Source organism: Pholis gunnellus, assembly GCF_910591455.1.
Source record: "Pholis gunnellus genome assembly, chromosome: 4".
Taxonomy (NCBI): Eukaryota; Metazoa; Chordata; class Actinopteri; order Perciformes; family Pholidae; genus Pholis; species Pholis gunnellus.
Window position 1 is genome coordinate 24,778,990 of NC_136530.1, and position 11,904 is coordinate 24,790,893.

Genomic DNA, 11,904 nt, shown 5'->3' on the forward strand with positions numbered 1-11,904 from the left:
GGGCTGCATCCTTCGGAGGCTGCATTTGTAGACCGGTTACGTCACAGCGGCTGCGACTAGGCTGTCCCATTTCGCATGTTTGTTGAAGACTCCTTCAATGCAGCCCACGAATGCAGCCTTCAGACCCCAGATTTGAAGGACACATCTGATGTATCCTTCGCGGCCCAGCACATCCCGAGATGCATTGCGTGCCGGTGAAGATTTTATTTGAACAAACATGGCGGCGACTGATGCGAGAGCTGGAGAAGCGGCAGTATTCACTTTTAAATGTAAGTATTGGGTTTCAACTCACTCGAATGTCACCGATACTAATGTTGAAGCAAAATAAGAGATCGTATAACATCACGTGTGTGTTAAAATGTTCCGTTAAGTTACGTGACGTTGGTAACTGACAAGCTAACTGACGTTAGCCGCTGCGCTATTACCGACTGCCTGCATCCGACCGTAGTTAAGCCTTAAAGTAACTTTTAATAACTTCACTTTCAAACCTCAGAGGTTGAATAATTACTGAGATTGTGATGATATTACAGATGATTCATACTTCATATCATGTACATAAACGGACCAACGTGAGCTCAGGTAGACGGGTAGTGAACCTGAAATATCACTTTAAGTCCGGTAACGTTATAACGTAAGATTACGTAAGATTAATTACACGAATACACTGAATTTGAGTATTTTGTTAATTCTGTTCTTGTTGTGTTACAGAGAGCAGGAGCTGAGGGGAGAACAATGGACAAACATTCAGCAACCGTAGCTTTGAATTAAGACATTAGTCCATTTGTAATATCTGCATTTGACCATCTTGTACTTAAGGTTACAGTTGCATTAGCTCTCATCATTATAAAGCCTTCACTAATAACACAACCAGTAGATCCTTTTGATGTGTTACTGTTGCTGTCAGAGGTGACAGTTGTGACGTCACCTTTTTATTTTATTAATTGTAATTGAAATAAGACATCCATGTAAAGGATTTCTGTGTGAATGTGTGTATATTCTGCTGTGTAAATTATAACAAGGTATGTGTTACTGCAAGTTAATAAACACGTTTGCTGACATTTGTTTTGCTGCTGTTAATGATAACTGTCTTGATTGATTTCCTCTGCCTTAGGATTGCTATATATATATATATATATATATATGAATGAAATAAAGTAATAGATAAATACATTTAATTACAAGAACTATAACTGATTGAAAATGTGTTATTTAACATAGTAACTGATTTAATTAACAGATTAATTTAGAAAAACTATATTATGAAAAATATCTATGAATTAATTATTGAATATATGATAAACTGATTAAACACTAAACTAAAACCTTTCCAGTATATATACTAAAAAGGTGTTTAGTTTAATGTATTTACATGTATATATATTTATAATCCTGCTAAGCAGGGATTATATATATATATATATATACACACACTAAATGTATATATACTATAAATATATACACACATTATAAATGTATATATATATATATACTATTAATATATATATATAATCCTGTTGAGCAGGAATTTTAGGCGACGGGAGCAGCAAGAGGGGGGGCGCGGGAACAGCTGTTGACGCAAACAGGAAGTCCTCTGTAGCGTAGGCGTCTCATTTCGTAGACCGCACGGCCCAGCCTACGCGGTCCTCAAAGGACGCAGCCCACGTAGACCGCGAAGGCTGGGTCCTCCGAAGGATGCAGCCCCTGAATTGGGACTTATGAGTGACGTTTTGTTGATGAAGCAGCAGGTGTGATGCGATTCGACAGCGATAGGCTCACTCCACCTCCTCCACCCTCACACCTCCTCCACCCTCAGTGGGATGACAGGACGACATCCAGCAGCAGCAGCAGAGGGGATGAGCCTGACAGCAGGAATGCGTCCTACAGGCCAACACATGTCTACAGCTGGCAGATAACAAAACCTCCAACAGACTTTCACTGCAGTCTGACAGAGATCTGCAGAGGGGAGATGAGAGGATACCGAGCCATCAAGTACACTTTATTCATCTGCTGCTACGTCTTATGGGTGAGTCTCTCTGTTTGGAACAGTCTGAGGATCAAACACTTTACAGATTCATTATTCTGATCGCTTTCTTATAAACGTGTTGCACTAGCAAGTGATTTCAACACCACAGTTACACCATTTCATAAGGAAAGGACGGTTTTCCACTGAGTTTGAAAATGAGCTCTTTATTTATGAAGTAAAAAAGTGATGAAATCTCAACAAAACTAAGTTTTTTGTTTTAAAAAATGTATACAAACATTTAACATGCATTGATTTAAAGACATACATATAATTAGCTGTGCACTGTAGAGCCAAAAGTATGTGACACTGTACTTTTGGCCTGGGTGTGTTTTCTTGGAGTCTTAATACGTCTTAATACTTCAGCATACAGTGATATTTGTATTTTTTACTTTTTTACAAGGCAAAGATTATAAGTGCCGAATCAAAACTATGAGATACAAGTTTCCATCCAAATGTTGCACAACTTTGAACCAAATTTACTGAAAATTGTAAAAGGAAATGCAATTTAATGGTTTTGTTTTCATGCACATTTTTCAAGCAAATGTTATATGAGCATTCCGAGTTGGAAACATTGGTTGTTGGAGTTATGGGTCCGGTAATTTTGGTACCAAAATGTACAAGGTGTTTATATCGGTTCAGAACATCCACACTGGACTTAAAAAAGGTCAGAGGCTATTTGATATTTAAGTCACATGTTGACGTCATCGTTTGTTCACTAAGTCCCGATTCAACGTTGACACATTTTGATTTTATTTATACACCAGCTTTTCCACTTTAGGGAAGCATTATGTTTATTTTAGCTGTATTTCCAGGTTTTTTATGTGTAAATTGAAAATTCTCATAAAATCAGTTTGATGGAAACCTAATTATGAGGTAGTACGGCAAAATAATGACTTTGGGCTTACTATTACTTACCATTGTCATTTTAACTTACCACGAGGAGCTTAACTTTTGTTGTTTTTAGTTTTTTCCTGCCGAAATGGGCTTCCATATAGTTTACACAATTCTGTTCTTCCAACTGCGAGGCAACAGTTGGGGGAGACCCTCTTCTGTTTTTATTTCCCAGAAAGAAGATCTCATATGACTAGTCATTCTTATAACGTTGGAAAGGACTCCGTTATTGATTGTTTTGTCTTGTTTTGCTTCCAAGGAACTGTCAGACTCCATATATCATCTCCCCACATGCAGAAACACGTCTACGCCAACGCAGATACTTGTGGTTCTTGTTTTGTTGAACACAGTGTTATCGTCAGTACCCAAAGTTAGATGTTTCAGATGGATACCATATCAGTTTGATCTCTCTGTGACAGGAGGATAAATAGCTCCAAGATGTGTTTAGCCTAGCTTAGCACAAACACTGGAAGCAGGGGGAAACTGCTAGCCTAGTTCCATCAAAAAAAGGGGGGGGGGGGGGTTACAAATATATTGTATCTTATTAGCTAACATGCTAGTTCGCAGTCTATCCTGTAGTAAGCTGGATTTAGTTGACAGTGGAGTCCAAACCGAATACAAACCCAGAATGGTCTGTAATGTATTAAGGCGTATTAATGGATTATTGTGCTTTGATGTTTTTTATGGCTCACTGATTTAAAAGAAATCTGTGCTTCATGTGGTCAGGTTCTGATAAAATATTCAGTTTCTCTGTGACTCTGCAGGTTGCGAGCGCAGTCCTCGTAGCCGTCGGGATCTACGCCAAGATTGCAAAGGAGAAAGGTTGGTCATAAAGGCAGAATTCACGATGTGTAACTGCCCTTTCGTTCTTCTGTACGTTTTCACTGTATTTTACAAACCGTCACGTTTCACAAAATTGTTTTTCAAAAAGTGGCGGCATCGCATGTGACGGATGATTGTCGCTCGCAAATTGCTGATACATTTTTGAGTCCCACAGGGCTCTCTCACATGCACATGCAGGAGTTGCAAGTATGGCGCCTGTTTTGATTGGTGTATTGTGTCGATATGAGCAAGATGGAAGAAGTGGAGCTGATGTGATTTATTTTCTTTCAGCTTTACTCTGAAAACAGTTCCTTTTCAAAACGACTTTTCAACGAGTTTCAGTCCTGCAGAGGAAATCTAAAAAAAAGGAAAACAAAAGAATCTAACTGCATCACATATAAAAGCAATAGGGCTATAATGGTGTGTGTGTGTGTGTCAGGTTATAAAAACAATGCTGCTGATAACATTCCAGAGGATGAATCAGAAAAAGTGAATCAGACATGTTTCAACCTTTACTTGCTGTTGCGTATGATGGTTGCAATTCAACTGTGTGTTTTTGTGTGTCACATAGATGTGGTTGACACCCTGATGTTGGATCCAGCTCTGCTCCTGATTGTCGTTGGCGCTGCGATGTTTCTCATCACGTTCCTCGGATGTTTTGGGGCGCTGCGTAACGCCACCTGCCTGCTGAAGACGGTACGACCGATCACTGATCACGTCGCAGTTTGATTGGTGTGATATTTGTTTTGCGTGTCGTCGAGGCTGAGTTCTTACTGTTCTGGGCAACTGTTGTTTGCTCCTGCAGTTTTTGGGGATCCTGGCGGGCATCCTCTTCCTGCAGATCGCTGCTGGAGTCGTGGGATACCTCTTCACTGACATGGTAACGTCACGCTGCTCTCATAGGAAACACAAAGACGTCACTATTATCTCTTGCAAAAATCTAAAAATAGTGTTTGAAAACACTTCCAATAAACCAATAATCTCACCGTTTCGTCGCTTGTCCAAGTAAGTGTTTTTTCCCATCAACAGCCACAAGGGGCAACAATAAGTAAACTGCAGCATGAATGGTTGGCGGAGGCATACAACCGCAAGGAGGTAATTCTTGTTTTACAAAAAATAAGACTTTAAGGATGAGGTCTGACTGGTTTGTTTTGCAAATGCACTCTGTTCAACCACCCCATCTCCCTTGAAGTACAGTGCACAGTCAGACCTCTAATCCACTGTGGCTGTTGCAGGACTGTAATAAGTCTGTCCAATCGTTTCATTCGGCCCAAATGTAATGATTGAATGGCTTCCTCCCTAGCCATGCTTGTATTCATTGCTCAGCAATGGAGTCTTCCGTAAGCTACTAGCTTGACAGCTGTGAGCACAAACAATAGCAATGTTGGTTGTTTACATTCATAATTATAATTTTGGGGAGGTGGCTTTGGAGGGAGGCCTGAAGGCTGTCAGTGTTGCCGACTTGGCGACCAACCTGCTAGATTTAGCAACTTCTGGAGCTAGCGCTGCTAGCTACTTTCATTGGGAAAAAAAAGGTTAGCAACACTGGGCTGGGTTTTTGAAATGGGGAGGTAGTGGCAATGGCCCCCTTCCCCACTTTCTACCCGCCTACTTCCAGCACCCTGGATGTTACTTAATGTTGTTCTTCAGGTGATGGAGAGGACGGAGAGTCTGATGATGAAGGCCATCGTCCGCTACAGGGAGGACCAGGACCTGGAGAACGCCATCGACTTTATCCAGAAGAAGGTGAAGAATGAATTGTGTCCTTAATGATTCAAGAGGCCTTTCATAGTCCACTTTGCTGGCAGTGAGAGTTTGTCGTGTTTGCAGTTTCAGTGCTGCGGAGTTGAGCGCTATAAGGACTGGTCCAATAACGTCTACTTTGAGTGTTTGGACACAAACCCCAGTCTGGAGGCCTGTGGAGTTCCCTTCTCCTGCTGCATTCGCCCACAGAACCAGGTCAGCCGGTCTGTGTGCATGGTTGCCAACAGGTTTATAAAGGGATGTTTGCATGCCCGGAGTTTGGGTCACTTCCATCTCTCTCAGTTCCTGAAACCAAAGAATCATCATAAAATAAAAAAACCTTTCCTGTAGTTGTTGAGATATTCACATTTTTGTACTGTAGAGGGTCTTTTAAAAACCTTAACTTAAAGAAATGTCAATTTACTTGATGTTTTTATCGGGGGGGGGGGGGTCCTATAAAGTCAGTTCAGGAGATGGACAGAACGTGAGGGAAAAACAAAAAGACAACAATCTGAAATACCTCTCACATCCAAGGTGTGCGTTATTTTCCCTCTGCAGACGGTGCTGAACACCATGTGTGGTTATGGGATGCAGCAGTTGGAGGAGCGTACGGCAGGTCTGAACATCTTCACCATCGGCTGCCTGGAGAAGGTCGTCTGGTGGGCCAAAAACAACCTGCTGCTGGTGGCCGGTCTGACCGCCGGCCTGCTGCTGCTCAAGGTAAACGCTGCAGTCGGAGTGGCCGTGTTTTTTCTTCCTATTGGCCACAAAGGGCAGCAATGAGCGCATTCCACACTCAACAAACTTTGACAAGTGACACAAGGAGTGGTTTCAAAGTATATTTTTTCACTAATATATATCTGATTAACTGCCCCAGTTCTGTTAAAGTGCAGTGTACAGCTGTTTCCCTGGGCTTTTCCCTGGCAGCTGTCATGAGCTTCAGTGAAACGTAGGGTTAATGACAGAAAAACAGACCGAAGTCGGGACAGAAGCAGCCCTGATCAGTTTCTAATCCGTTTGTGTTTCCTCTGGCAGGTCTGCATGATCTGCTTGGCTGCAGCTCAAATCTCCAGGATAAAGAAAGTCCAGCAGCTTAAGAATGCACCCAGACGCCGGTCGGAAAGACAGGACAGCTACTGGCGTCCTGCTTTTGACCGTGATCCTGGAGGCGAATAATGTCTGACAGATTTCTCTAACAAGGGACTTGTGTTCACATTCTGGGTCAGGTATAAAATAAAAACAGCTGAATGTTGATCAAATGGAGCAAGACATGCTCTGTTCACTGTGAATTAATAGTTTGATGTATTAGCAGGGTGAACAGGTTTAACGTCTTGCACCATGACGCCTCAGAAAGACCCAGAGGTGTTGGCGGTTGAACTACTACCTCATGTAATACAGTCTTTGCATCATATTTCCTATTTTTTGTCATCAACATTATGTGAAAAGATATATTTTTGTATTACAAAAGGCTGTTACTTGTAGATTAATTCAAATTGAATAACATTTGTTGCGTTTCAGGCTGGTTCGTAGCTATACCTACGAATATTCACCCAATACCGACCTCCTTGTGTTATGTAAATTGTGGTTTGCTGTGTATGCTGCAATGTAAGACTTTAGTAAAAAAAAAAAAAAAAGAGTTTAGATTGAAGAAGTATTCCTGATTATTAACGTAGCACTTCCATAAAGCTGGCAGACTCACAAGAGACAACTTAAAGTTCTAACTTTGTTCATATAAACCGTTTTACAGGGGGTTATACGCTGCTTTATCTTGTGGCCCTGACCAGTGACTTTCTGGTGTTCAATCACTCTGGCTTATAACACCCCGTAAAATGTTGTGGAGCGTAGAGGTGCCGATAGGTCGATTTTATTACTGCTGGAAAGAGTCCCCGTTTCCAGTTGTTATGCTAAGCTAAGCTATATTCAACGGACATAGGAGTGTGTTATCAATGTTCTTATTTAACTCGCGTCAAGGCAGAGTATGAGTGTATTATCCAAAACATCAAACGTACGCTTTAAAGTGAAGCATCTAAATACAAGGCTTTTTTTTTTGTCAATATTTTTTTGGGAACATTTTATCAGAAGTACTTTCACACAGAACATGAATGCGATGCGGCAAAAAAGTGACGTGATTTTTTTGCAAATTTGCATAGCTGCCAGTACGAATAGTTTTAATGCAAAATATCCTCAGACAAGTATTTCCCATTTTCGTTTAAATTATTCGTCGGTGTGTTAAGGCCTTAAGGGAAAATTGGAAATGAATGAATAAATTGCAAAGTTTAAGTGAACTTGTAAAACATAAATAGAGGAGATAAAATATTTAGATATTATCAAGTGATTGTTGTTAAAGAGGAAAAAAACTGCCAAACCAACTGATTGGAAGAATATAAAAGGTTTCTATTCCTTTTTAGATTTCAATGACTTGACTATCGTATTATTTGTTGATGGATTCATTGTCATGTCAGTTTTAAGGTTTTGTAGTACTCCTAATGACCAGTAAGTTTAGTCATTCATTAACGTAAAGGAATCCATCCAAGAAACCATCAAAACTGACACCAGAATCAAAATGAATAAAATCCTGTACAAAATGTTATTTCCATTTTGAACCTACAGTGACTCTGTTTCGCTTCGTTTGTCCATCAGTCTAATGTTCTGCTGGTGACTCCTAGAGGCTACAATGTTAATTACACCCTACAATAAGACCTCATGGATACCGATTATACATGCAACGTTGCAGCTTTGCTTTAAATCCACTTGAAGCACTTCATGGTCTGGCCCCATGTTACAATGTTGAGTTTAAAGTTCCTGACTTACAAGCTGCAACACGGAACCGGCTCTTTTATCTCATAAATACTAAACTAGAGAATTTCATACTTATTTTAAAGTTAAAACAAAGTGACACAAGCTTTCCATAAACGTCCTTGAGGAGAGAAACTCCCAGCGTGTAAAGCCAAGGGACCCCTCAGTAAATCCGATTAATCCCAGTTGTTCCTCCCTCACTGGTTGAGTCCTCATTGCGACTTTAATCTGTGGTGAAGGATTAGCCGCCGAAACACCTGTGACTGCGTGACGTCGTGGGGATTTGGTCCCGTGCGCCCTCACGCTCGCTTTATTGGATTACAGCGCTCTGCGAGTGCGTTATAATTAGCAACGGCAGAGCAGCATGTAGTGATGATGTCCTTTTGTGCAGCCATGTGTCCCCCTCTGCATTTTTATAATGAAGTCTTTGTGCTCAATGTGGGATAGATTAAAGCAGGCATGTCCAAATCACGGCCCGAGGTCAGATTTTATACGGACCGCGCCTTCTGTCTTAAAATGCATTATTTATGGCCCGCCTTCAGTCAAAACGACATGAATAAATCATACAAATTCAACATGCAATTCCTCTTTTTACCTCATGGTGGCAGCACCACTCTGTAACTGTCTGGCTTTTTTAAATTGTCTCTGACCCTTCAATGTCATGGCTACGGCAGGTAAAATAAAGAAAGTCGATACCAAGGGCCACCGCTTTCATATTTTTTCACCGAAAACCGAAACAACTGTGTCTGCCTAGTTTGTCATGAGACTGATATAATGTAAAGAGATACTACGAGACAAAACATGCTAATGCTTCAACAAGCTATCAGAGAGCGACCGTGCTAGAAAAGTGAAGCAACTCCAAGATAACTTGGCCACACAGCAGCGGTCTTTTTCGCGGGCCCACAAGTCTTTTTTTTTTTAGTCAAGGTTTTTTTTAGGGGGGGGGGGGGTCATCTGGCCAGCCAGCGTTTCTCAGATTGGAGTGAGACGAGGAAAAAAGGTGATGACGTGATCTTCGCAATAAAACATCTTTGATGTGTCGAGTCTTGGCCAATCAGCGTTAAGATGTCTACACCGTCTTAATTTCCCTCCGTTATAGTTTAAGTTACGTTATGTTCCGTTACAGTTCAGACTTGCTCGGTTAAGGATAACGTCCACTGCATGCGGAACTTTGTTTGTTAAATCGTCATTATCACGATTTAGGAGGAAAAAAACGTAACGCGATGAAACATGCCCGGTTCAGTTCACGAGGTCACTCGTTAACGTTAAACCGGAACACCGGCAGATCTGCTGGCATTTTGTTTTTTTTAACTCAAAGTAGAATGAGGATGATTTCGTGGTGACAATAACTTTTAAGACCACGATGGTGAGAACCAGATACTGATGAGATGATGAGGTCAAAGCAGAGGTGTGTATAGATCACAGCTATTACTTTACTCTTCATTTTAATTTAAATAATTGAACTGGATTGAATGCATATTAAATATGCATAGCAAATAGAAGATAGGCCACAATTCTAACAGCTTTACAGTAACAGTGGAAGTTAATACAGTAACGGGGTTCAATGAAAACTAATCACTTTATTTGTACAGTCGATGGTTCTCGCTACTCTTGCTATCTTTGTTTTTAAATGACTAAAACTTTTGAAAATGAGACCTCGTTCTCAATGGATTTTGTCTACATAAAAGGTTAATAATAATAATAATATTGATTGAAAAAAAAGCTATGTATCCAGCTGTTCAACCAGAGCTGAAATACTGATTAATAACTGAATAATAAATTAGTTTTTTGCTTAAAGTAAATGTCTTATCACTTAATTTTCTTCTCAGAGTACACCAGAATGCTACATTTTAAAGATCATATTTAAAATAAAGTTATCCTTGCTGTGTCATTGAAAATATAATTATTAAATAATAGTGTATGTATAGGCAACTTGTATTGTTAAAAATAATGTCAGCAGGGACTGTTGGCCCTTGGGCATTTTCACATTATCAAATCTGGCCCTCTTTGAAAAAGGTTTGGACACCCTGGCCTAAGTTAACTACTAAAGTCTGGGAACACGATGAAACTGTTGGAAGGGTCAAGGAATGAGCAGTCAGAGTTCCAGCACATCAAGTAAATGAGCTACAAAGAGGCTTTAGTGTTGCGAGCATGGATTTATAAAAGAGAACTGGATACAGCATTGGAGGCGGGCTATGAGAGTGGCTGATTGGCGCATGAAGCCAAACATTTTCAACTTCCTTGGTACAAAATTACACAGACATCCATGATCCCAAGCGCAATGGCGCTTACCCTGGATTCAGCTATTAGTGAATGTTACAACCTCCGCTATTAGGACAACAATTTAAATAAGGCACTGTTTCTCAAAACGTTTCAGACCAAGGACCATTTACACAGTGAATAAAAAAACAAACTATCAACTAACTCCCCAAATATAGCCCAACGCTACTTCAACAGTACATTACAAATTACAGCTAAATTGAACAGGCTGCAGCCTACCAAATAGTTCAACTAACTCTTTGGTTGACATTCAAATTATTATTAGTCTCCATATAGTGTTTTATATCTGCACCAAGATACAAAATGTAACTCAGACAGATTTGGAGTTGTTGGGAAGGTGGATTTTCTCTTTTGATTGAGGTATCGGCTAGCAGATAGTAGTCACCGTGGCGTCACCCATTGGTTTGTGGACTGCAGTTTTGAAGCCTTGAGTTCGGTGATTTCGCCATCGGCATCTTGAATTACGGCCGTCGCCATCTTGAATTACGGCCGTCGCCATGTTATCTTTTTTGCAACCATTGAATGGAGGTTACCGTATTTGGAATGCAGAGGAGTGACTTGGAGACGCCGTATACGGCTCAGGTAGCTGCAGCGACCTGTCAATCACAGTAAGCCCGCCCAAAAGCATACTCTGTTTTATGGTTTATGTTAACTGAGGTAATAAATCAAGTGAGAAGTGGAGTAATTTTCTCATAGACTTCCATACAATCAGACTTCTTTTTGCAACCAAAGGAGTCGCCCCCTGTTGGTCAGTAGAGAAAACACAAGTCTTAAGACACTTCCGCATCGGCTTCACTCGGCAGAACCGGAGGTTGCCGCCTTGTTCAGCCCCTACAAGTCACCTACAGTAACATGTCACTATCACTGTGTGGAAGAGAGTATTAAGTATGTTAGTATTAGCATATTTATTTTTGAAATACAAATAAACATAAATTACACAAAGTCCAAAAACACTTGCATATTTCATATTAAAAAACACCAACAAATGAAGAATGTAGGCTACATGATGGTTTGATGAAAATAATGCTTTGGTAACAGTTGAAAATGCTGCAGTTTGTCGGTGTGCGTTGGCAGATGAACATTGAGGTTTGTGGATTAAAACAACAGAGGGTCAATGGTCAAATTAAGGCAGGTCTATGTTTTCACAAAAAAAATTGATAAGAATGTATCATAAGTGAGCTTAAAGGACTGTGCCACTTAACTACAAATCATTTAAATACATTTCATTTATTCTGACCATCTTCCGAACCATCACTTTTTAGAAACTTCTCGGAAACCCGCTGGTTTCAGTTTTTAAATGCTAGTAAAAACAATTTTGTTACCTCCAAGTTTTTGTCAAACTCACATTG

At 40.3% G+C, this 11,904-nt stretch overlaps 1 protein-coding gene across 2 annotated transcripts; it reads left to right on the forward strand.

Annotated features, from left to right (window-relative positions):
* Nucleotides 1-1,640: 1,640 nt before the first annotated feature.
* Nucleotides 1,641-8,088, forward strand: LOC306695197 (tetraspanin-33). Of its 2 annotated transcripts, XM_079158376.1 has the most exons (9): nucleotides 1,641-2,023; nucleotides 3,679-3,736; nucleotides 4,308-4,432; nucleotides 4,542-4,616; nucleotides 4,766-4,831; nucleotides 5,387-5,482; nucleotides 5,567-5,695; nucleotides 6,038-6,199; nucleotides 6,515-8,088. In XM_079158376.1, exons 1-9 carry the CDS (start codon nucleotides 1,751-1,753, stop codon nucleotides 6,653-6,655), a joined length of 1,125 nt encoding a protein of 374 aa, XP_079014502.1. In that variant the 5' UTR covers nucleotides 1,641-1,750; the 3' UTR covers nucleotides 6,656-8,088. The 2 variants fall into 2 exon arrangements, with proteins under 2 accessions (XP_079014502.1, XP_079014503.1); XM_079158377.1 differs by lacking the exon at nucleotides 4,766-4,831.
* The last annotated feature ends 3,816 nt before the right edge of the window (nucleotides 8,089-11,904 follow it).